This window comes from Uloborus diversus, chromosome 8 (genome assembly GCF_026930045.1).
Source record: "Uloborus diversus isolate 005 chromosome 8, Udiv.v.3.1, whole genome shotgun sequence".
Lineage (NCBI taxonomy): Eukaryota > Metazoa > Arthropoda > Arachnida > Araneae > Uloboridae > Uloborus > Uloborus diversus.
In genome coordinates, this window is record NC_072738.1 from 158,795,513 (window position 1) to 158,823,164 (window position 27,652).

At 34.0% G+C, this 27,652-nt stretch overlaps 1 protein-coding gene across 1 annotated transcript; it reads left to right on the top strand.

Moving 5' to 3' along the window:
* On the top strand, positions 1-27,652 carry LOC129228708 (neurogenic locus Notch protein-like). Its single transcript, XM_054863391.1, has 11 exons — positions 1-7; positions 1,799-1,938; positions 3,323-3,375; positions 4,878-5,053; positions 6,296-6,481; positions 11,629-11,772; positions 15,844-15,910; positions 18,955-19,013; positions 22,281-22,377; positions 23,552-23,618; positions 27,408-27,652. The coding sequence occupies exons 1-11, from the start codon at positions 1-3 to the stop codon at positions 27,450-27,452; spliced, it is 1,041 nt and encodes a 346-aa protein (XP_054719366.1). The 3' UTR covers positions 27,453-27,652.

Below are 27,652 nucleotides of genomic sequence, written 5' to 3' on the forward strand. Positions count from 1 at the left end.
ATGGATGGCATTTTGATGCACATTAGCTGGGACTACCATTACCTGCTGCCGTTGTTTTTTTTTATATCATTTGTTGTTTTGAATGAACATAGATCAGAAATTCGACAGCTCCATCTGTTGGTCGATAGCAGAACTATTTTCGGTTCTTTGCCTTCTTTAAAATCCGTTTAATGCAAGCTACATGATTCCAGGGGTGATTGTAACTCCATGAAAAAATACCTGAACTTTTTTTTCCAAGAAGAATAAGTGTTTTGATGGGCATATATATACACATTACGCGTATGTACACATCATATTATGCATATAAATAATTTAGATACAGTTATTTGTTGGGGCTAAAACTCGAAGTTTTAATTGGACTTCATACGTCCATGTGCATGGTGGGAATTAATATCTTTTAATTTTTCTCATTTCTTAAAATTTTTCAAAGAATGTTTTATTTTCCTCCTTTGTATCTGAATCCTTAACCACTAATTACATTCATTTACTAATACACTAAAGCCTAATACACCAGCATTTTTTAATGATTCCCGGTTTCTTTTATGAGTATTTGTAGAAGAGTGTTGCATTGCAATAATGCCTTTACACCATCATTAACATATGTAACGGACTTGTTGCAAGAAACACAAAACCAAAATCCAGCTCTATCAATTTTTTTACACCATATTTCCATTTTTTCATTGTAGGAATCCACTCTGTTTACCCATGGAGGTAGGGGTACCAACATCTAGGTTATTCCAACATCCATGGTTTAACCATTCTCAATTAAACTTGTTCTTCTCTCCTGCATCGATGGAGCCAATATCTTCAGATTTATCCAGATACCTCATTTTTTAAATGAGAACATGCAAAGTTCAAATGAATAAATTTATCAAACAAAAAAAGTAGCAAAATGAAAAGTAAGAGTTAACTAGTAAAATTTAATTAAACAAACTAATTTATATTTACGAGGAGCACATTAATAACGATAAAGTATAATTAGAATTATTTCAATAACAACAGAACGCGCACAGATAAAGATCATAAACCAGAATATAAAATAAAGAAAATATTTGCATACGATCAATTCCTCCAACTGCCATAAAGAACAAAGACAGGAGTCGAAGCTCTTATCACTTTTCTCTTCCTACCTTCCCCCAGTTTACAAAACATGACCGTAGCTTACGCTTTATATTTATACCAAATGTCTTCAATTTGGATTTTTTCTTTTCATTAAACATGGCCCTAAATTTTACTAAAGTGGGTTTTTCTGAAAATATAAAAGTTCCGATATTTTCGAAGATGAAGATACCGGAATTCAAGATGAAAATACCGGAAATCCGGTAAAATACCGGAACACAATCACCCCTGTACATGTTTTTATCTTAATTCCTTTTCGATTTATTCATTTTTAAAGTTGGTGCTGACTTTTGGATCACCCGGAATTTTAAACTTTCTCACTTGTAATAGTAGAACCAGTTTAGTAATACAAATTGTTCTAACACAAATTCAATACTGCAATAGTAGTTAAGCAAATTTCAAAATATCTATGTATAATTGATGAGGCATATTTCAGTTTCCTACATTATTTAAAGATATCTAAATAAAGAACTGATAAATTGTTTTCACAAAATATTTTACTTATGCAATAGGGAAAAGTATTATTGCAAAATGATATACTGTTCAAATAACTGTTCATGCATAAAACGTGAACATATATTAGCAGTACTCAAGCATTTAGTTTATTTATTTCATTTTTAATTTTGCTAGTTGCAATATCTTTGCGTTGTGAATAAAAATAAATACTTTTGATTTTCAGCGGAGTACTCTTATTTTGTGTCGTTTCCACTGGTGAGAGATAAATACATTTCTACGCAGCAAAGCAGGAGAGGAGGTTTTAATGCAGAAACTAAGGAAACTGTAGATTATGGTGTTGTTGCTAAAGATGTGGGAGATACTGTGAGTAAATAACCTTTTTTACTTATTTGACAGTCGAACTGATTTTTCATGGTAATGACTCCATGATGTTCCACTCTTAAATATTTCAACAAAAAAAAAACATTTGAAATTTAGGTTTTAGTAATTCCTATTCCTATTCAGAGTCACAACTGACTACAACTGTATTTATGTCGAGGACTGCATACTAAGTGCCTTGCCTCCATTTTTTATATACCGATAGATGGCAGCACCATCACCGGATCGAACAGTTAATGAGAATTTAGAACTAGTCCAGGAGCTAATAGCTACCAGGTACTAGCACCCCCAGAGGTATCGTTTCACTTGGAGGACATTGAGACCACGAGCATATTTAACGTCGCCCAGTCCCCTTTAATGACGACGGTGGGTCTTTGACCATCGAGGTTTGAACTCAGGACCCTCCGGCCCCGAATCCGACACTCTACCGATCGGGCTACCACGGCCCAGGTTTTAGTATTAATACCATTAATGCAACAAGAAGAGAAAGTAAATTCCAGATCACAAGGATCGATTGTATTGAAAATATAGTAGCACCTCCTTACAGGGACACCTCTTTTTAAGAGACACTTTCTTTGGTCCCAATCCCTTTAAGAAAGGGGCCTCCATAAATTTAGGGACACCCTATTTAAAGGACAGTCACAGAGATTACAAAAACAAATGTATAAATTCGTGGCAAATATATTGAATTTAATGAAGTTCAAGGTACTGTTTTGTTGAATCATTTACTGGTAAGAGTTTGTCTTAAATTTAAAGCGCAAAGAATCAAATAAGTATTTTAAGATTCTTGCTGGGATTTTCATTCATACTTTTCTTTCTCAGCAGAAATATTTGTCCCACAAATGTCTGTCACACGTATTTTGCAACTCTAAAGACTCTCTATTTTACTCAAGTGTAAATAATTAACAAAAATTTTTTATCATTCGTTTTTACTTGAAATTCAGTTAATAAGTGATTGAAAATTTGTTTGTTAACCCCACGTTTGTTAACCTTAGCAGAAGCGCTCTCCATGGATGCAAGCCTTTTAAAAATATTTCATGTTAGGAGATTTTAACATATTTTTAAAAGTATATACTACTGTCTCAAGTACTGAGATTTTAATTTTTGAAAGGTTTTAGTGTGACCTCAATAAGGTTTTAAAATATTAAGTTTTTAAAGTGAGAATCAAATAAAATTGCTACTCGGTGTGTATAAAATATTTGACTGTAAAAAAACTTTAAACACTTACTTTCTGCATATATGGTCAAAATATACGAGTATATCTATTGCTTGAATGTGGTAAAAATAACAAATTTCATTGTTGTGGTAAAAAATGTCTCTCTTCAGAAAAATTTTAACATTCTTTTGTAAAATGTCCTCTTATTTTTAGATGAATTTCTTGTTTGGACAATATTACGACACATTGAAAGTGTTCAAGTGCAGGTAAATTCATACCCTAGAATATTTAAATTCTTCTAGTTTATTTCATTTCAATCTTTTTTTATATACATACAGAGAAAGAAATATATTAAGAATTTTCCATTGTTTACAAATTTTAAGACTTTCTAATTATTGTACTTATGTATGGATAAATCATGTATGCATGTACAGATTGTCTATGAACCAACTCGCCAATCCCAGAAGAAAAAAAATGTTAGCTTTCTTGATGCGATTTAGTGATTATGAAAATCTACTTTAGGGAAAAATGGAATTTCAGAAATAATTTGTACTAGGATTTTGTCTCTGAGGAAGCACGAATTTTTACATAGACATAAACTTTGAGATTTCATATTCTAACATATCGTGCCAGTCAAAACTTATTTTCTTGTTTTATCGGACAATTTTTAAATACATCCGCTACTATCTTAACTGAATTATTGTATTTATTTTTGCTCAACAGCAGCAAAATAGAACTACAAAACTGTTACATTCCCAATATCATACGTAAATCATCATTCAATTTCCGCATATATTTCATAATTTTAACACTTTAACAGATTATATGTCATAAATTACACCTAAAGAAAGAAAGGCGCTTTTAGTACGAAATTTGCATCTTGTATGCGTGAAATAATTTTACATAATGGAAAATTTGTAAAATAAACTCTTTAAAAAAGGTTTTTATTTTTTGGAGGAAAAATAGAGAAATATGTAAAATTTTTAATAATTCAGTCAAAATAAATTATAAGCTAACATATGAACATTTTAAAAAAACATATAAACAGCAAAAATACCGTTTTAATAAAATAGTTTTTTCTGCGTTTGGCATTACTTTAGAAGTCAAATAGATCGAGTTCCCAAAATGTGCATTCGATACACACGTTCAGAATAAAGTGTTTTCGCTGATAGGGAGAACTGTCAATTTAATTATATGTTTCAGTTGACGTGAAACCATCTCGTGTTATTTTAAAAACTACACTAAGCGAAATAAAACAGATTATGAGAGTTTTTGATAGCTTGATGCAACAAACTTTTAACCAAATTTAATATAATAATAGAAATTTGTCCACTGTACAATAAGCTTTATGTTGTAGTAACTTCCGATTCAGCGCCCCGTTATTGAACTGTAGTAATCACATTCACAAATGTCCTAAAGTTTTGACCTTTTATTGACAATCAGAATTTTTATTTAAAGCTAAAACAACCAGCGTCACTTGTAGTTCAAGTACAATAAGATACGTTCAAAATGGTTTGTACATTTCAAACATAGCATGGCAATAACCCCTTGAAGTGCTCGCCATTTCGCTGGCCTTGGGTTTAGAAGTTTTATTGAACGGGAAAATACATAAAAACTTTGCAACCACTTTTTCTAAAACTAATATTTTTGACATTGGGTGCTTTTTTTCCAAAGCACAGGTGGAATACCTAAAATATGTATTTATTAACATTTGGAATAAGGACTAATAAATCGAGAATAATTCAATGAAATTAAATATTTTATCTAGTGATTCTCCAACACAAAACCTTCTCAGATGTCAAATAGAAGTGCAATTTCATTATGATCCCAAGGAACAAAAGAAAATAATTCAAGATGAAGGTACATGTACTTCCAAGGAGGGAAATGGTACTACTTGCATCATACCACCAAGGCTGCAGTTGCAGAAGTCATTAATTAGACCAGGTAATTTAAGACATCACACCAGGAACGCTGGGTAAAAAAGAATTAATGTCTTTAATGCCCTTAAAATTATATTTATTTAAAATTACTCAGCTAGAAGGGAAACATTACTTTAACCTTATGCATTTTCGCTTGAACATTTTTTTTTCTGACGAAAACAAAAGAAAAGGGAAAAAAATTGTAATTGTTTGCTTTTTCATTGTTTTAAGCGCAACTGTACATTTTACTCTGACTTTTCCATGGAAACCATTTTGAAAATTTAAGATAAGGGAATAAGCAATTCGTTTCTGGATTGTTCCACTTACTACGCAAAAAAATTTCCGAGTTTTCAGAAAAAGAATATTTCCCCATTCAGTTCCAATCAGAAAGCAAACCACTGTAAGAAAAAAAAGAAGAAATCCCGAAAGTAAATATCTTTCAAAAAAAAATGTGTATTGCATATAATATGTGCTTTATATTTATTGTAGGTCATTAATTATGGATTTAATTACATGACAGTAAAATATTCAATTCAGAACCAATCATCGTTGCTACGATTTGTTCACATTTTTTTAAATAAATTATTTTAGGTTCCTTTTAGATTGGTAAGTTAAATTTTTATTTATTGAACAGTTATGGTAAATTCTTGAGCACTGGTTTAGGGGTGGTAACTTACTGCTTAAATGTTTGCTTACTTAGTTTTAATTTAGTTTTTGTAAAATTATTCGTCATTAAACAATATTTTTCCTCATGTCAAAATAACAAATGACATAGTTAGCAAATATTTTTACAAAATTAAATTGTTTGTTAATACTAATTAATTATGTTTTTAACTTATATTCATTTTTAAACTGAACATATATTTTTTATTGTATTATATGTTTTTTCCAAACCTTTATTTTTCCGGCATGCAATTTTTCAAATTTGCAGTATTTCAACTCAAGACTTTTATGGCAATCTGAATTTAAAAAGCTCTCTGCAACGTAATAAAATAAATGTTGCAGTCGATAGTAAAATAATTAATTGAATCTTTGCAAATGTGATGAAAATAATATATGTCACGCCAAAATGTCCTTAATTCCCTTCTACCTACTCCAACAGTTTTAAGGTAATAAGCCCATTTCTTTCTACGTCATACATGTTTGACAGGCACCAAGCCGTCAAAGTCGCACTGTACTCTTCTTCTACATTGACCAAGAGTTTAGTACAGTATAAATTATTGATCATTTGCAATTTTGAGTCATAAAAGTGTTTTTTATGTCTTAGATATGATTACTGATGCAAACCCATGCGCTCCAGCACTGAAGAAAATCTTTTGTGGTCCTAATGCAGAATGCAGCAAAGTTGATAACAAAACACAAAACTTTGTGTGCACGTGCTCCAAAGGGTTCCGGTCATATGGAATCTATTATCCTTTCGTGGATGAAAGGACTATCGTTCACAGATGCGAAGGTGAGTGCAGTTAGCCTTACCTATTTTTTGACATTGCTGTGCAGTTATTTTGTTACTATTCTGAAGTGATTCACTGCAGTTATTGCTGTTTAAGTGAAAGGAAGGGTTATTAATATCCTATTCAGGTATCTTTAAAGGGTTGAAAATTTTGCAACGAGAAAAAAAAAATCATAAATAGCCAGAGTTGTATACAATTACAGGGTGTTTGAAAAAGTCCCCCCCCCCCCATTTTGAAATGACATAAAACCAAAACCGTTTCCGATAGAAAGGTGAAACAAATGGTATTCCGTAACAGCAAATCTGGAATTTTTTGTACACCGGTTTGCAAAAACAGCTCAAAAATTGGGCATCAGAGAGCGTTGTAGTCAAATGTTTTTGTTGTTGTTGTTGTTACTTATGCCACACGGGAACCTGAGCTCGAGTAGCAATGCTACTCGATTTTAAAGCAGAGGGGTTATGGCTTTCATTTTAATCGAGCGCCTGTTTCTAGGTGGAAGTCCAATTTGGCTCAGACAACACGATAGATGGCAGCACTATCTATGAACTGTTCGATAATTTAGAACTAGACCAGAAGCTGAATAATTTTCTGGTCTAGCACCCCCAGAGGTATCGTTTCATTTGGAGGACATTGTGACCACGAGCATATTTAACGTCACCCAGTCACCATTAATGACGACGGTGGATCTTCGATCCAGCGAGGATCGAACCCGAGACCCTCCAGTCATTAGTCCGATGCCTTACCAATCAGGCCACCACGGCCCGCAAATGTTTTTAATTGATGCATGAAAGTGTGATTATTGGACAGAAGTCATATCTCGTAGCCCACATCAAACTCATTGCTTCGATTTGGCTACCATTCACAGCTGCAACTTTATGCCATCGAATGGTCATACTACTGTTGTAAAAGGCGACCATTACAATAAGATGTGACCTCTGTTCAAGAAGCACTTTTATGCACCAACTAAAAGACATTTGACTACATTACTCTGAATTTTTGAACTGTTTTTGAAAACCGATGTGCCAAACACTCCAAAGCGCTGGTGCAACATACAACTTCTTGTTTCACCTTCCTGTCTCACACGGTTTTGCTGCTATGCCATTTCCAAGTAGGGGAGTTCCTTCTCAAACACCCTGTCAAAGTCACATTAAGTAGTCACAGTACCTTTCAAACTTTTGTTTTAAATTTTAGTAAATTTCATTTTTCTTTGAAACCATAACATGCATACTTGTTTCGTAATCAATAATTTACTTTCAAAATTTAAAAATATTGCCTACTTTTTTTTAAATTCAAAAAATTTAGAAAAATTTTAGTTTTTTAAAATCCCTAAGGCTTTTTTGTTTTTAAATTAATATTTAAAAAAATTTTTGCTAAACGATCACAATCATCATCTCTAAAAATCTGTGCATTCATTTGCTTTTGTGTTTATTAGAAAATTTTCTGTGATTAATTATGTAAAAAATCGTAATTTAAAAAAAAAAAAAGATTTTTAAAGGTTTAACATGGTTTAAACATTTGAGTGATTTATAAAATGCTTATCCCATGCACAGTTTTGTTAAATATATTATCCTAATTGCAAAAAGTATTACTTCAAAGCTATATCGTTAATAGAAAAAAGCCTTAGGGATTCTTATGACATGAAAACACAAAAAAAAGGATCATCGAGAAAAATCAATTTAAATTTTTTCTTTAGCATAAGAACTTATAGCGAGCATGACCTACAACTACTCATAACTTTTTAAATATTTGAACTAAAGCAATGAAACTTTTTCCCTGTGTTTGGACTGGTTTTTGGTTTTGAAATAAGCAATAATTTTTTTTTAATCATTTGATCATTTTTGAGGTACTGTGACCCCTGAAGAACACTTGAGGAAGTAGTTTGTATGCAAAGACTTTCTGGAAAGAACGGGAAGAGGTCTAGAAGGTCATTTTCTGCCACAACCGATTTGTCGAATCTGAGAAGTTTGTGCCACATAACATTTCTTGGTCACATGACAAACCGAGGGAAACAAAAGGATAGCTGTTGCTATTTCTGTGCTTTAAATGTGTCAGTTCTGCGTCCTACTCCCCAAAAAATGTGACCTTTTGCAACAGCTTCTCAGTAACTGAATATTAGGGGGGTTTTTATTTTACATCTGCATGCTATCTAAATTTTCGTTGGAAAAAACTTTCGACTGACTTTCTGTTGCATGACTTGTGAATTTGTTCAATAGGGGTTAAGGGATATTCTTAAAAACAAATGAATGTTCTTAAAATTTACGGAGCTGATACTTGCTAATTCTAATTTTCTAAATCATTTTTACTTCCTTTTACAAAAAAGGAAGTATTGTACTCGCGAAAAAATGTTCACTCAAAAATCGACCTTAATTTCCATCTTACTCACCCCCGAATGAATATTGAGGGGTTTTTTCGACTCGGCCACACGTGGATAAGTGCTTACGAACGTATACACACGCGAAATATCCATAATGACGATTTCCGAGTTAATTACAACGAATTTTCTCGTGACGTCTGTATATACGTACGTATATGCGGATGTGCGTATGTATGTCGCATAACTCAAGAACGGTAAGTCCTGGAAAGTTGAAATTTGGTACGTAGACTCCTAGTGGAGTTTAGTTGTGCACCTCCCCTTTTGGTTGCATTCGGGTGTTTTAAAGGGGGTCTTTTGCCCCTTTTTTGGGGGAAATCATTGTTAATTTTGATGTAAACTCAAGTGGTGTTACAATTTGGCGGACACTTGGTGATATATCGCCAGTCTTTTGGTCGCCATGTTTTGTCGCCAACTTGGCGACAAATTTGGCGATTTTTTTTTTAAATTTTGTTCCAATTTGGCCACTGTTGGTGATATTTAGGAAGTAAAGAATTGAATCACATTAAAATTGCCAATAACGGGGAAATGACATTAAATTGGAGTAAAAGGAAGTCATGTGATGCTCACATAAGCTCGTTTTATTTTACATCTGCAAGTTATCTAAATTTTCGTTGGAAAAAACTTTCCACTGACCTTCTGTTGCACGACTTGTGAATTTTTTTAATAGGGATTTAAGGGACATTCTTAAAGACAAACGAATGTTCTAAAAATGTACGGAGCTGATACTTGCTACTTCTAATCTTTTAAATCATTTTTTTTAATCTCTCTTAACAATTCAGTAATTTGTTAAGAGTCATCAAAAAAACATAAGTAAGCATTACAAGTGTATTAATTAAATAATATCTTGATAATATAGCTTCTTTTCGCGCTATCTATTAATTTCATGTATCTATCCGATTTCTGTGAAATACCAACATTGTAGTTTTTGATCATTTTTAGAAGTTTGTATAAAATATCCTATATTTTACATTTATGTTATAAGAAACAAATCTAGTTCTATTTAAGACAAGTATCTTTAATTAATGACAACGGTGCAGGAAGGCTTGCCGCCCCGCGGCGGTGACTTATTTAGTGTTTTACATTGAATATATAAAGTGAAATATAATATACGAGGGGGACCCAAAAATAACCGGATTTTTGCTTTACAATATTTATTTATTAGTTTACTCGCAAAATTTCTTTAGTCTCCTTCAAAGTGCTCCCCCTTAGATGCAATACACTTGGGAATTCATTTTTTCCACTGTTAGAAGTTCCCCTAGAACTCTTTAACTTTGATCTTGTCTATTGCCCGGTGCGAAGCAGTTTTTATAGCCTCTACATCATCAAAACGCTTCACTTTCAGATTTTTTTTTCATCCTCGGGGACAGAAAAAGATCAGAGGGGGCTAGGTCTGGCGAATACGGTGGTCGTTGGACGACTAGCCACCCCTGAGAGGCCAAGTAGCTGTTAATAGTGAAGGCTGTGTGTACGGGAGCGTTATCATGGTGAAGGAACCATTCTTCTGATCGGCCGCGCAAGCTCCAACTCACTCTTGTTTCTTCTAAAGATTCGTCAATCGTAAAACGACGACTCTCGTAGATTTTTTAGCTGATTTTTTTCATCGGTTTCATCATTTTGAGACGTTGAAGAGCGCTCAGAGCGAGCATGATCTTCAACATTCGTGCTACCACGTTTAAAACGCCCAAAGCACTCGAAAACTTGTGTACGGCTCATAGCATCGTTGTTGAAAGCTTGTTGAAGTCTTTGGTTAGCTATTCCGTTGCCGACTTTTCAAGCAGGAAGCAAAATTCCAAGCTTACAGTTTGTTCTTGAAAATCTGCCATAATGAGTTCGCAGGCGGAAAGCAACAATACCTGAGAAAACCAACACTACGATCCGACGTTACCAACTAAACTGATGCCACTTGCACAGCTGGTTTGTGAAGATCTCTACTTGAGCCATCTAGCTGGAGAACACTCTACTACATCTAGGATTGGCATCGCACCATTAGTCCGGTTTCTTTTGGGTCCCCCCTCGTATCTATCAGCAATAAACGATTCACCTCCAATCAATATTCTATAAGATGTTAAAGGAAAAGAGCTGTTTAGTAGATTATCTTTCAGAAGAGCAATATAGTTCCTCAATAAGTCAATGTGTTAGTATCAAAGAAAATTGTTCTTTAATCACAGGACTAGCATTGTTTTTCTAAAACCAAATAACGCTTGAAATACCATTACAAATCCAAAATGCATTTAGATTAGTAAGTTATGCATTTAGAAGAGTAAGAACGGAACAGCGGATAGTTTTACTGCATAAAAATTTATTTCATATTTAAAATGTCTTTGAAACAGGTTTTAAGGAGACAAGTTCTGACATGATATTGATTATGTACCCAGGTAGCACATTGCGTTTTAAAATGCTTGTCTTCGCTGTGACAACCATTTTTAAACATATATGAAAAGTATAAATGCTTTTTATGTAGAATTGTCTGACACTTGTGGCAATGTCAAAAATTGTAACGGCATATTTGATTTAAAAAAGAAAAGTAAAATTTACTTTTCGTGTATATGTTTTAAAATGTTATTTGGTTAAATGGTTTCAAGTTTTGAGGATTTCGGCTACCTGGTAGCAGACAAAATCCTCAAAGATGAATTATTGAAACTTTTTCTTGTGATTCCTGAAAGATTTTATGTGTGAAGTTACCCTGTTTTTGACACCGAGGTCTTCAATAGTTCTGGCAAGAAACCAACTGCATATTTATTTATTTTTTAATTAACTATGTTTTTATTTTACTAGATATTGATGAATGTAAGGAGGACCCAAAAGCATGTCCAGATAACACTGAATGCACCAACCAATATGGAAGTCATGAATGCAAGTGCGTAGATGGTTACCAACCTTCAGATGTGACGAAAGATCCAAAGTTCGTTGGATGCTCACGTAAGATATTTGATTGATATCTCTAGAAATAATTCATAGATTTAAAGACGTCTTACTGAGTTTATTTTTACGGTCAACGACGTGAAACAAATCTTGACTGTGAAAGTAAGATTTCTGAATCATTCTTTAACTTGTGAGAACGCTTCCATCTGCGTTCGGGCGTCTTACCGAGAGTCGAATAGTCTTGTGAGTTAGACATTAATATGCTATTTTACACGACTTTTCGTCGCTTCTAAATGTGTTTTACGATGTCGTTCGCAACTCACCAAAGTTTACCTTGAATGCCAGTATATAACTACGCGTAATTTTCTCAAAAAATTTTATTGATAGTAACTTTCAATTTTTCCAGTGGTTTCAAGATATATTTAAGAGTCTACAGAAGCAAAACTTGAAAGCGAATCTGTTTATTTTAAAATTTATTAAATTTTAATCAAATGCAAAAACAAGTACCGTTTTTCAACATTAAAATAGCTGTTTAGGAAAAAGTGTGTGTCCTAAAGAAAAATTTCACTTTTGAATACTAATGAAAATGTAAGCAAAATGTGTGAACATTTCAATTTAATGTATAAAGTAGCTTTTTTAGAAAATAGAGCATCAGTTTTAAAAGTTTACGCTTTCAGAAAATCGAGTTTCAAAGTAAACTGTACATACTCTGCTAATGCATTCCTACCCGTTAATATTAAAATTAAATTACTTTTAATTTACATAGAAACATGAATTGGGTGTCGCTTAACAGCTCTTGATTTGAATAATTTTAACACATAAAGCCTGAAATATTATTATTATTTTTTTTAAGGTTTTAGGATACCAACTTCACTTAAATCTATCGCTGCGTACCCCACTATTTTCGTGGGCAACGCAGAAGTAAAAAAAAATTTGCTTGTACCGCGATTTCCCCGTGTATGACGTAATTTTAAAACCTCATTTCGCTATTTCAACATTTAAATGTTAGTAAACATTTTCCGAAGAATTTTCTCTGGCCGCCATCTATTTTGCAAGTCAAAATTAAGTCGTATTTTAGTAAAAGGTTTCACTGAAAGTGTGTTGCTTATTAATCAAAAATTTGAGATAAAAACCGTAAAGAAACTCAAATTTGATTTGAAGAGGGTACAGTAAAAGTTTTCCTTGAGCTTTAGGGCAAGATTTATGATACCAAGCGTAATTTTTAATACAACTTGTGTAAATTAAGTACATATAATTTAACTTGGTTTTATATACAGAGAAAAATACGTATAAAGGAACCTAAATCTTAAGGTATTGTAGATAAGGGGCCGGACATCCAATTCGGAGACTGTCCTCACAGACCGAAAGCATTAAAATCATCAATTTTCACCAACTGTACGTGCCGTTCGGTTACTGCATATGGCGAGCGGGGTTGGAAAGCGAAGCGAGCAGGGAGTGGATCTAAAAAAAAGAAAGTTTCTCCTAGATACCAGGACACTCCTCAATATTTTTACACTTGTGGATAGTAATATACCGGAGGAATTTCAGTTAAATATTTCAACTGAAAGAGGGTGCCTGCTCAACCCCCTCCCCCAAACTTCCAACGTATGGGGAGGGAGGTTAAAAAAATACATTGAACTGAAAAAACAATACAACATATTATAATATACACTAATAATATGCATATACATTGCATTAAAATAATTATTTATAAAAAAAACAGCTGTTGAAATTAAATTTTTCTTTTTTTTTTTTTTTTTGGCATTTTCTATGCTACGGCTAATGTTAAATTGGGGAGGTCATTGAGCACCCTCTTAAAATTTGAGTAAGAAGCTAAAACTTTTACAGTATAATACTATTAGTAAGTGTTAAAAAAAGTAGGGGGGGTCCTGTGCTCTAGCTGAAAAAAAGTTTTTTTGAACCACCCTAGTGGTGCCCCTAGTCTAGTTTAAACACTGTTTCCCGGCCCATGTGACATTCTGAGACATTCCTAGCGCATGCGCGGAGAAAGTGTTCAAACTACACTAGAACAGAAAAATATAATGTAACAGCGCTTTTTTACACAAAATTGCACATTATTGCAGACACGTGTTTCGGGATTTCGAGAAACCATGAAGTACACTGTAAAAACGATTCAGAAACGTTCCTGGAAAATAATAGGCAGCTGATGTGCCCAATTTCTACCAGTAAGATACCTTACAAAAACCAGGAAAAATGTCCGATAAAATTCAGTAACCTTCCTGAAAAATCCAGAAATCTTCCCATTTAAATCCAATCGTGTCTCCGGAACTTCAGAATAATCTTAAGTAGTGATAACATAACAGTTCGGCTCTTTCCTGATGAATCAAGACAGTTGCAAAAGCAGTATTGCAAAGTTGGCCAAAGCTAAGCCAGAATTATAAGTATTAAGCATCCTGCTTGATTGCAATTCTTGCAAAGCTACGTAGTCTATACTTATTTGCTCCTTTTGGGAGTTATCTCAGCATGGACGAGCCGTAATCGAATGGAAGCCGATACACCTTATAAATACTCTTAGTTAATCTTTAAACTGGGAGCTAAAAATATTTTTTACAACAGAGAGAAGTCTGAATTTGCACAACTTGTAGAAATTCAGGAAACGTTTTGACAATGATACTTAATATTTCCAGGAAGTGGATAAAAACCATTTAAATCCCGAAACATTACACGGAAACATTCAGGAACGTTTCGGAATTTTTTTACAGTGTATCTTTTCACAGATGAAAATGATTGTCTCAGAATGAATGTCTTTTCTCAGATGACTTTTCATCCTAATGCTCACACTTCATTGCATTGGAAAAGAGATTCTTTGAAACCATGAAACAAGTGTCCGCAGTAAACTGAAGATTTTGTGTAGTAAAACTTCGTTGCATCATATTTCACTTTCTAGCACAATGGTATTTATTTAATTCTTACACTACAACAGATTTCTCGGCGCATGACTCGTAGGGCGGTTTGGCCCCTCATGAATGTTTACCAACCTATGGACGAGCTGAGAAGCATGCATTATTATGTCCAGTCTGCGCCTGGTTCGTGGCGGGGGGGGGGGGGTCAACAATCTCATGGTGTGGATTCATATGTGCACCACATTTTGTTATAGTTATCATTAAACCTGTACTTGGCGCTAACATAACCTGGCAGCATTGTGAAGGCCACGCAGATCCTAATTTCAGCATTACGACGTTTTGGTGATCTCAGTATCTTTTTCAAGATGTACTTCGTGTTTAAGGAGTGTATAAGGGGCCATTCATTAATTACGTAAGGGTCCCGAGTAGGAAGAGGGTTGGAAAAATCTCTACACACCCTTACTTGGGGCGGGAGGGGTTCAGACTCATACTTACGTAATATTTTCCAAGTCGATATTTTACATTAGAAATCGCGCGGTCAAGTGGTTTGGCAGGGATCCTATTTCTTTTGCTCCTGGAAGATAAAAAAACGTATTAGGATGAGTTGTTTTTTTACTTGTTTTTTGAAGAATGAATAGAGGAAAATATATTAAAAGAATCGCACTGTGTATGGCATATCATATTTTTAATTAGTATCGCATCATATACAAAAAAATATTTATTTGTTGAAAACAACATGCAGGCTAGGTTCCTTTTAGCAAATATTTCTTTGCACAAGAAGGTTTTAAAAAAATAATTAATAATAGTGAATTTAATAACGACTCCAGTGATGTAAGATTCGTTATTTTATTATTTTGAAAAATGAAATGGAATCTTACGTACGATAGGGGGGTGGGGTAAAAATTTTACTTACCTTTATATGGATAGAGGGGGGTCAAAATTGCCAAAATCATCCTTACGTAATTAATGAATGGCCCCTAAGTAACTTTTTACGATCGCACTGTGCTGGTAAACTATTTTAACACAGAAACAGAAAATTGAAGTAAATATTTATATAGCTTAAGATCAAATAATACGTTTTGATAACGCAACATTAATTGAAACTTTTTAATAACACATAAAAATAAAAAAAATAGACACACTCGTGACTCTACGTTCATAGTCTTATGTTCAATATGTTCAATAACACGCATTCTTGTGCTTCGGATCAATGTAATTATGAGAAAATGACAATGAGGTTTGCTTTTTTTCTCCTCTTTTCTAGCAATATGCTCCTCAAAAACATGCAACAATGGAAAATGTGACGTCTCCGGTAATCAATTTTACTGCAAGTAAGTCCGATATTATTTCTTGCTGCAAAATATGCTACATAAAACTGTCCTTAGCTTAAAATTCCTGTAATACACATACTTTCAGTTGATATATTTTATGTTTTGGTATTGTTTCTAATACAAAGTTATTTCTATGTGAAAGTGTAACCATCTTTTAATATTGTAAATATACAGGGTGTTTCAGTTAAACGTTTCAGAACTCCTGAGAGAGGTAGGCTGCATTCTGACGACTCGAAATCACATAGCAATATAGGGTTGGAATTGTTTTCCCAACCCAAGAAATTGGAGATATGCCGGGAGTATTCCTGCCTGTTCGGAGTTCCATGCGCCGAAGGTGTGAGGTGTGCATTGTAGTCTGTTGAAAAAACTTCGAGTTCTTACTCGGACACTTGTAGCTTTTGCTTTTTTGCATTATAAAAAAAAATCACTTAACGGTCTCTTTTCCTTTATAGTGCTTCTGTGTACACTGTAAAAAAATTCCGAAACGTTACTGGGTATTTCCGTGTTACGTTTCGGGATTTTAATGGTTTTTATCCACTTCCTGGAAAAATCAAGTGTCCTTGTCAAAATGTTTCCTGAATTGCTACAAGTTGCACGAATGCACACTTCTCACTGGTGTAAAAAATATTTTTAGCTCTCAGTTCAAAGATTAACTTTGCGTATTTATAAATTGAATCGGCTTCAGGTTACTTAAGGGTCGTCCGTGCTGATTTAAGCTCCCAGAGGGAGTGAATAAGTATGAACTAGGCTGCTTTACAAGACGTGCAGGGTAAAATTCTCATCACTTACTTGCCATTCTGACTTAACTTTGGCCATGTTTGCAATATTGCTCTTGGATCTTCTTTGATGATTCAGGATGATGCCGAGCTATTATATTATACACTAGTGGTACCCGCACGCCTTCGCCCGTAATAGAAAAATTAAAAGGTCTTTTGGTTCGCCTGTATTTACAAATAATATATTGTGAATTTTCTCGTCAATTGGCTTGTACTCATGTTACGGTTACACGTTATGATAATTTCGTATCTCGTAAATTGGCTTGTGTCCATGTTACGGTTACACGTTATGATAATTTCGTATCTCGTAAATTGGCTTGTGTCCATGTTACGGTTACACGTTATGATAATTTCGTAATTTACCCGACCATGTTATGACAGTTTTGTTCTTAAATTTGGAATAGAAAAAGAACCACATCAAATTTTCGAAAAATCGCTTCGAGGTGCACACCCCCATGCTACGTACTAATTTTGTGCCAAATTTCATGAAAATCGGCCGAACGGTTTAGGCGCTATGCGCGTCACAGACATCCTACACACATCCGACAGACATCCAGACATCCTCCGGACAGAGAGACTTTCAGCTTTATTATTAGTAAAGATTCTTAAGTTTACTTTAATTTTCCATACACACGACTGGCTTTTAATGGGAAGATTTCTGAATTTCTCAGGAGGCTTCCAGGATAACTTCAGAAAGGTTACTGAACGTTAGCGGAGAATATTCCTGGATTTTGCAAGATGTGTTACTGGTAGAAATTGGGCACATTAGCTGCCCATAATTTTCCAGAAACGTTTCTGAATCGTTTTTACAGTGTACATCACAGCTTTAGGAAAGCATTTCCGACCCCACATTGTAATATGATTTTGAGTAGTCAGGATCCTCCAAGGATCTTTGAAACGTTTAACTGAAACACCCTGTATATTATTTCACCGTTTAAATTTACTTGAGTTTTCAATAAAGATTTTTAATTTTATGTAACAAAACTTATATTTTTTTGTGTTTTTATGTTTTAGATTTGAAATTTAAAATCCTAAGTGTTATGTAATTAAAACATGGTTGGAGCCATCAGATTACCAAATGGTCATATTTTTTGTAATTTTTAACGAGCATGGAAATTTTTCGAAATTTATTTTGAACCTGATATTTAACAACGTGAAAAGCAAAATAACTTATCAGCCCTTGCAAGAAAAGTAGGAATAATTTGCTTAATACTGAATCTATTCCAAGCGAAAGTGGAAATAAAATTTAAGAAAGGTCCTTGTCAATTCTGACTCGAAACGTACAGCATCATAAATTTTAAAATAATTCACTTAGTTTTTTTAATAACCACGTTTCTAGCAATGAACTTTAAAATATGAAACATGATTAAATTATTCATAACTTTTTTATTCATAACTTTTGTGAATACAATTGACATAAGTAAAATCCAAAGTATTTATCTCTAACTTCAAAAATAAATTTCTTAACGTTCATTCTTATGCTGCAGCGCGTATTTTGATCATAAATACTGGGTAATTCTAAATGAATATTGAAGTTATAACGCTTTGTAATATTTATTGCATAAAACTAAATATCGTAACTAATATATGAAATAAAAGAGCTTTTCTAACAGTTATAAGTACAAGCTTACAAGTAGTCGATGGAAGCTTTCGTCACACCTCACATATCAAGTTAATAACCTTTATCTTCCAAACGTTGCTTAGTGTTTGTGATGTAATTGTTGCAATATCTGCCTCGATCTTGTTTCTTAGATCGGGTAGTCCACTTACTGTTACGCGTGTGACTTACTGTTACGAGTTGCTCTTTCATTTTATATATCAATTAAGATTTTAAGTTTTGCACTTTAAATGCTACAACGTGTTAAAACCCTGATATTCATTTAGAAACACCCTGCATAAAAAAGCTAAGTGTCATTCTTTATGCACAATTGTCATGTGGTTGGAAAATATATTTTGGTGAACACACCCTGTTATTGTGTAGATGCCATGGTTGACGAATTTTTCGTTAACTTAGTTTAGATTACTTATGCTGCCATTGAGTCAAAATCTATACATTTTTTAAAAAAATAAGGTGTTTTTAAACTAACTTAAATTAAATGTATAATTTGCGTTAACTAACCAAATACTTGAGGTATAGTCGTTCTCCCTCCCCTGCATCCCGGATGTACACTAAGATGATGCCATGTCTTTGTGGAAAATAATACCAAATTTTGCTGGAAGAAATCATACAATGTTTATGTATCTTCATAATATGATTCTTTAATCTAGATGTGATGACGGATACATTGGGAAATACTGCGATAAACCTATGCACGCACCTCCAACAGGTATGAAAGTATTTCTTGAAATTTTGAAAATTATATATTATTTCTTTTCTAATGCTATAAATACTGTAAGACTTATACACAACCGAATGAATTGGAACGAATCGGGAATTTTTTCAAACTTTTTCACGATATGATTCTAAATTCTTATATTTATTTCTACTAGAACGAACGGCGCCAGGTTTAAGGAGTTCTGGATGCACTCGAGTTCTACTTTTTAAATGGAAAGTGGTGGAGCGTGAAAAAGGGGGTTACATTTTAGTTTTACTCTTAATAAAACAGTATCAATACTTTCTCTTTCATTATTGAGATAACTTGAAAGAAAAACTTCAGCTTTTTTTTTTAAATAACTTAGTTCTTCAACAGAATTAATTGATTGCAAAAAAATCCACATAAAAATATATAAACATGTTTTTACATTAGATATAATATTATGTAATCGAAACATTGGTGGTGGTCTAATAGTAAGTTATATTTACCATTTCGAATCAACGGAATAAAAGGAAGTAAAAGTCTCCAAATGATATCAAAAACCTTATAAAATGAAATTCTCCTGAAAATTTCAATGGCTTAGTTTAACGCTAAGAACCCACACTCCTGGACAGGGTTTCCAGACGTCCCGGATGTTAAGGGACAGTCCCGTATTTTGAAAAACTGTCCCGCGTCCCGGGAAACTTCCATACGGGACGGCTATAGTCCCGTATTCTAGCTAATAAAGATATTTTAAAAAACAAGACATTATTTTAAGGGGGAAAAATAAAGTAAAACAAAAAATGTGAAATGAAGAACAATAAGAAAATCAAAGAGCAAAAAGTTCCAACACTTTCAACCGACAATACCAACGCTAATTTTGAAACAAAGCGGTCAGCATATACCTTACTTAGAGAGCAAAACAAAAATTTACTGAAGTCAGAGTGTTTAGCTCATATTGTTCACACTGCATTTCGTCATGCTGCTGATGCTTTAGAAATTGATGTCAAAACTATTGTTTTAAAAATTTATTCACATTTTTCTAGATCTGCAGTTAAGCGGAATGAGCTAAAGGAGTTTTTTGAGTTTGCTAACCTAGAGTTTAAACAGCAACTAAAGCTTATCCTGACAAGATGTATGTTTAGCTCCTGCTGTAGATCGACTCATTAAATCTTGGCCTGCTCTCATGAATTATTTTATAATCCATTCCTAAGCCTCTGCTGCAGAAAATTATTTTTAAGTAAAGAAAGTGCAGCTGAAACATGATGTGAAAAACCAATAAGGTTGCATTAGTTTTCCATTTTATTCCCCCCCCCCCTCTTCAGATACGGTAACGGTACCAGTAACAAACATGCTTAAGACATCGCTCTCGGGTTAACACAATTTTTTGAGCCTTCTATTTATTTATACCTTTTAAACTGCTTTTCTCTCATGCAACAACATCTCATCTAACGTTTGGCTGCTTCTGGAAATTAGTTGGGAATTAACTAATTCCTTTGAATTAGTTAATTCTATTTTTATTTTCTCAATTTCGAGAATAGGTCCAACCCCCCAGTAACGGACTCCAAAAAATCTGATGATACCCAGTAACAGAAGTGGGTTGAGGAAAAGATGAGTAAACCTTTTTTCTCTTTAAAATGTGCAAAAGTTCTTTATTTTTAGAACTGAAGCCTTATTAAATTTTAAATGAACATGAAACACCAGCTGACCTCGTGGTGGTTGTTCCTAACCTTCCACCACTGCCTTGTAAATACCAACTGGCTCATAAAATTCACTCTGATAAACATTCGATGGTTTCACCGTATTCCATGGGTCGCAGCAACATCAGTTTTACCTGCCTAAAATTCTTATTATTTAAATCCAAACTTATGACAGTCTGTTACTGCACCCTTGTCTGTTAGTGGTGCCGTTACCCTAATGTGTCCTCCGTTTTTGAAGTTGTCCGTAAAAAACTTCAAAATGAATCTACAACTGCAGCTGATAACCTTATGATATTATGACACATTTGGTACAACAGCTAGAGAGCAGATTTGAAGGCAAGTTTTATGAATCATTTGTCACGAAAACCTTAAAACGGAAGAAATCTAGACGGAAGAAAAATACAATATCTGACTGAGAGATACCAGACATTTTTTTGAAACAGTTGTGAATTCGCAGGAAAAAGGTGTTTGATTTCACAGATAAAAATCCCCTTTTTGTTTTAAGACCGATTGCACTCAAGGGTGCCCATATAGGGGGGCAAGGGAGGGGGCTCAAGCCCTCCCTTTGGGATGAGAACTTCCTTGCTTTTAATGCTTTTTTCTTAGCAAAAATGTAAAAATAACTTTTCTATTCATCAATGAATAAGTTATTAAAAATGTCAAACTTTAATATCTCTAATCTGTACTGAAATCGGTTTTCATGGAAAAAATGTTCTGCTAAACCATTGGGAAAATTTCGGAGCCCTCCCCCCCCCCCCCGCTTAGAATTTTGCATATGGGCGTCCATGATTGCACCGTTTAACTTATAGCGAACGCAAGTAAAAAACTAATTAGCACCTGTTACTATCAACGTCGATCTGTTTACTGAACTTCGTTCTATTGCTTACTTTATTCTTTGAGTTAGAGTTTCTCCAAAAATGTGCTCACCCATAAACAAGTTACTGAGAGAAATCTTCCGAAAGTTATTAAAACATAGTTGTTTATTACCCTTTAAAAATATATAACCAGTAATTGCACTCAAACTCAAAAATACCCCCTTCCCCCTTTGACTTCTCGAAGCCTGTCCCGTACTTACTGTTCTTAAATCTGGCAACCCTGCTCTTGGAGCACTCTTGGAAAAAAAAAACCCATAGGCATTTTTTGTTCATGTGACTCAATAAATCACATTTTACTCTTAAAATTACTTTTAAATCAAACCATGGCCTCACTATATGACACTGACGTTGAGCCTTGACAGTATATAACTTTTCTGCGTTAAACCGATGCAACTATAATCTGCTATGCTTCCGCCAATCAATGTCAACATTTCAAAGTTTGTTTATTTTTGATTGGACGACTCTCATTTTGACCGCAACAGGCGCTGAGCGGAACCATGCATCTACCAATCAATGGCAACGTAATGAAAAACAGGGGTTCTCTGTAGCGCCCTCTTTGTTGTTATGAGTTTCAGTGATTGTCACGGCCTATAAGCGTAAGCGAAATTTAGTGGAACAATAATCAAACACACAGTCCCACATGTTAGTGTCACGTGCGTAACAGAAAATGTATTATTTTTTTACTGAAATATGCGCCAATTTACATATTTGCCAATTTATTTTAGCGGAAGCTGGAAGCATGAAGATAGCACTCATTATCCTGTCTACAATGATAATCCCATTCATATTATTCTCGGTTTACATCACCATTAGATACAAAACGTAAGTAAAATTAATTTTAGTATGTTCTGCTCAGAATTTTATGTGACGATGAACTTCAAAGAACTCATTTTTATTTTAATTTTAGCAGGTCAACTTCAAAAGAAAAATGATCATATTAAAACTAACGTATCATACGTAGATCGTATTAAAACCCCTATAGCTGGGGAGCCGACGCATCCGCCATTTTGGATCAAAGTGACCGTCTGTTCTTGAACCATTGCCATAGGGTGAATTATTAAAAGATGCAAGAAAGAATGTTAAGATCGTAAAAATAAGTGAATGTGCCGCAGTGTACTATGCTAATAGTTCACAGAAAGGATTTTGTTTCTTTAAGTTTCAAAACTAATAACTCAAGATAAAAAATTAATTTTACTGACGATTTGCTGGAAATCCGAAGCTAAAACTCTGCAGTGCGAAAGCAGTAAACACTATTATGCAAATTCTCCGTACTATTTCTATTGTTATGGAGTAACTTAGTTTGAAGAAATATGCTTTTATATATATATATACAACTGTTACATTTTTAAATCAGTTGATAAATTAATTGCTAAGATAAAAAAAATGCAATACTGTCAAAAATAGAACTAATTCACTTCATTGGAAATTCAAGTATCTAGAATTATTACATAAAAATATATAGTTACACTAATACTACTAAGAGCACATTAATAATGTAAAGTAATACTAGTTTCATAATTAATTAGCAAGTTAATAAATCATACAAATAACCGAATAATAATAATATATGTAATATTTCATCAATTGAAATGTTTTCGATTTCTTAATGTTTTGTTGGTTTGTTTATTTTTTCAAAATATGACACTCTGCTGTTCTAATGTCAATTCGGGATAAAAACAAATGCATTACGCTAACATAAAATGAAGCTGAAAGGAAGCGAAAAGACCCATCCTTCATGTGACGATAAATCATCAAAATTTTTACTTCAATGAAAGTATTAGTTCCTTAAAATGTTTACTATTTTAATGTGTCAACTAATAAAATTGCAAGCAGCCAATTAAGAGACTGATCTTACGTAAAATGCAAACTTAGAAAGCAAAATGTTTCAAAATGAAGTTTTTGTCATACTTGTAATTGATATGTACTGGTTTGTTTCTTTAATATTCCTCTCTTGCTGCGTTAATTCTTTACAGCTTGAAAAAATCTTGTTTTGCAGCCTCAAGAAATCAACATCACAATCAACTTACTTTGATGACCAGAGTTCACTGACAATGAACATGATGGTGAGCATGTACTTTAGATTTCATTCTAGTCACTTGTACGTTTGTTCACTGTAAAAAAATTCCGAAACGTCCCTGAGTATTTCCGTGTAACGTTTCGGGATTTCAATGGTTTTTATCCACTTCCTGGAAATATCAAGTTTCATCGTCAAAAAGTTTCCTGAATTGCTGCAAGTTGTCCGAATGCAGACTTCTCTATGTTGTAAAAAATATATTTAGCTTCCAGTTTAAAGATTAACTGAGAGTATTTATAAAGTGTATCGGCTTTAGTTTAGTTACGGATCGTCCATGCTGATTAAACTCCCAAAGGGAGCGCATAAGTATGGACTACGTAGCTTAGCAAGAACTGCAATCAAGCGAGATGCTTAATACTTGCAATTCTGGCTAAGCTTTGGCCATTTTTGCAAGACTGCTGTTGCAACCGCCTTGATTATTCAGGAAGGTGCCAAGCTGTTACATTATACTTACCTAAGATTACTCTGAAGTTCCGGAGACACGACTAGCTTTAAATGGGAAGATTTCTCGGTTTTTCAGGAAGATTACTGAATTTTAGCAGAAAACGTTCCTGGATTTTGCGAGATATGTTGCTGGCGAAAATTGGGCACATCAGCTGCCTATTATTTTCCAGGAACGTTTCTGAATCGTTTTTACAGTGTAAACGTTCCAGCGCTTTTAAAATTGACTATGTAAAATTATTTAAGAGGAAAAAGTAGGCTAATTATAATTTGAAGTAGTAAATTGCTTAATGCTTTGTATCGTTCCCCAAGCCGGCTATGATCAGGTAGTGATTTACCAGAGGGCTTTCGGGGCACGTGCCAGAAGGCTCCAACATTGTAAAAACGATTCAGAAACGTTCCTAGAAAATAATGGGCAGCTGATGGGCCCAATATCTACCAGTAACATTTCTTGCAAATTCCAGGAACTTTTTCCGCTAAAATTCAGTAACCTTCCTAATATTATCCTAGAAGCCTCCTGAAAAATACAGAAATCTTCGAGTTTAAAACCAGTCGTATCCGTAGAAATAATATCTTGATATCATTCTGATTTATCAAGGAAGTTAAAAGAGCATTATTGCAAACATGGCCAAAGCTTTGCCAGAATTGCAAGTAAGTAACGAGAATTTTACTTGCCAGCAAATCTTGCAAAGCAATGCAGTCCAAACTTTTTCGCTCCCTTTGGGAGTTTAATTAGCATAAATGGGCCGTACTTGAAGTAAAGCCGATACACTTTATAAATACGCTCAATTAATCTTTAAACTGGGAGCTAAAAATATTTTTTACAACAGTGAAAAATCTGCATTCTTGCGACTTGTAGCAGTTCATTAAACTTTTTGTCAAGAATACTTAATTTTTCCAGGAAGTGAATAAAAACCATTAAAATCCTGAAACGTGACAAGGAAATACCCAATAACGTTTCGGAATTTTTTTACAGTGACCTTATGAGGGATCACTAAATCACATGTATCGTACACTGTAAAAACGTTTCAAAACCATTCCTGGAAAATGATGGACAGCTGTTGTGCCCAATTTCTGCCAGTAATATATCTTGAAAATACCAGAAACGTCTTTAATAACCTTCCTGAATTAATCCTGTAAGCCTCCTGAAACATTTAGAAATCTTTCCGTTTAAAGCCAGTCGCGTATCTGGAACTTTGAAACAAACTTAAGTAGGTATTATAGAATAGCTAGGAACTTTCCTCATTTATCAAGAAGGTTCCATAGGCAGTAGTGCAAACTAAGGCCACTATATAAGGGCAGCTGACTCATCCGAAATTACAGGGACACAAAATTAGTTTTTATAAAAAGCCTCGTTGAAGAAAACGGGTGCCCAAGCTTTAGATGAGTTGCCTGATTGATGTTTGATTTTTTTAATCTGTAAATGAAAAAGATTTAATGAGTACAAATTACAGACAAATAAGGTGTGAAAATGAGGTTTATTATAGTAAACATTTCCCGAAACATTTTTCTTTAATTTATGAATTAAGTTATCTTTCTAGATAATCCTTAAGTGACATTTTACTGAACTAAACATCAATTGTTTTACGACATAGCAACCAGCAATTGTTGTAACTTATTTATAAATACTAGAAACAGAGTTTGAGCCAAAGCTGTCTTGAAACCAAAATGTCGGATTAGTCGGCCTGTCCTCTTATAGAGGTTTTAGTGCAAACATGGCCTAAGCTAACACAGAATTGCAAGTTAGTATCAAGAATTTTACTCGCTGTTAGTTCTTGGAAAGCTACAAAGTCCGGAGACTTATTCGCTCTTATTGGTAGCTTAGGCAATCTGAACGAGCCGTAATTGAACTGAAGTCGATAAACTTCATACTTACGCTCAGTTAATCTTTAAACTGGGAGCTAAAAATATTTTTCCCAACAGTGAGAAGTCTGCATTCGTGCGATTTGTAGCAAATCAGGGAACTTTTTGACAACGATGCTTGATTTTCCCAGGAAGTGGATAAAAACAATTGAAATCCCGAAACATTACACGGAAATACTCAGCAACGTTTCGGATTTTTATACAATGTATAAATAATAATATCTTGTTTTTACAAGTCTCTTTATACTTTTCAAAAACATCTAGACATTTTTAGTTATCTTATTCCCTTTCAATTGGAGCCTGAGCAGTGCTAACGGACTTTCCATTTCCAGTAGTCACCTTTGAAATCATTAAAATAGTGATTTCTTTTCGAAATTAATGACAGGGGCTTTTCACAGTATTTTTGACATTTATGTAGAGTTCGTAACGTGAACTTTTTTTGCCATAACTTTTTTAATTTCCGTTTGATTTGCAAATTATTTTAACTTGAGTTGGTGTGTTGGTAGGAAAAGCTCAAAATAAAATAATATGCTAATAAAACAGTAAATTAAAAAGTTATGGCAAAAAAGGTCACGCTACGGAACTCTACATAAATGTCTAAATTACCGTGAAATGACACAATAACAACAATTCGCTTTTAACATATTCTTATTAAACTTAAAACTAGCTCATGGATTAGAAACATAAAATTACGGCTCACCGACTTCGTAAATTTTCTTTAGAATTTCAACACTATGTTTATTACGTGAAATACACCGCCAGCTCAGTCATTTCCAGCCGAGGACTGCAGTTTCGTGCTTATTAGCACTCATCAGCCCGGCAAAGGAAAGTGACTGAGCTGGAAATGGAAAACCTCTTATGGAAGCCAAGAAGGCCAAACAAACCAGTCGAGTGACCGAAGCAACGGTTCGGTTCAACTCGAAAATTGATGGCAAGGCATGACTTATTCAGTAAATTACCAACCATTAGCAGGGCTAAAGCAGAAATAAGTGAAATACACCGCCAGCTCAGTCATTTCCAGCCGAGGACTGCAGTTTCGTGCTTATTAGCACTCAACAGCCCGGCATAGGAAAGTGACTGAGCTGGAGATGGAAAACCTCTTATGGAAGCCAAGAGGGCCAAACAAACTGGTAGCTAATGTAGAATTAGCGCAGACCAGTCGAGTGACCGAAGCAATGGTTCGGTTCAACTCGAAAATTGATGGCAAGGCATGGCTTATTCAGTAAATTACCAACCATTAGCAGGGCTAAAGCAGAAATAAGTGAAATACACCGCCAGCTCAGTCATTTCCAGCCGAGGACTGCAGTTTCGTGCTTATTAGCACTCACCAGCCCGGCATAAAGTGTGTTTCACGTTGTATTTCACGTATTTCTGCTTTAGCCCTTGCTAATGGTCGGTAATTTACTAAATATACTATGTTTATTATTGAAAAAAAACTTGTATAAAAAAAGGTTTTTTTTAAAATGTCTTTCAGGTTCCAGTCGATCGACGAGAGGACGACTCCGACCTTCCACGCTGAAATTGCTCACAGCTATTCATCTTTCTCTTCATTTTCCTCATTGGTTACCCAACATGGCAGCTGTGTGACTACATATTTCATGAACAAATTTTTGTTGCTGCAGAAAATGTTGGACATTGCGCTTGGTTTCGTGTTGTACAGATTATTCATTATTGTGTAAATGTATATTTTTAAGTAGAAAATAAAACTTTAAGAATACA

Excerpts from the sequence above, each read along its gene's own strand:
- LOC129228708 (XM_054863391.1), top strand. Across the intron at positions 11,773-15,843 it reads AAAGTTCGTTGGATGCTCAC|CAATATGCTCCTCAAAAACA; the intron begins GTAAGATATTTG and ends CCTCTTTTCTAG. Across the intron at positions 19,014-22,280 it reads TATGCACGCACCTCCAACAG|CGGAAGCTGGAAGCATGAAG; the intron begins GTATGAAAGTAT and ends AATTTATTTTAG.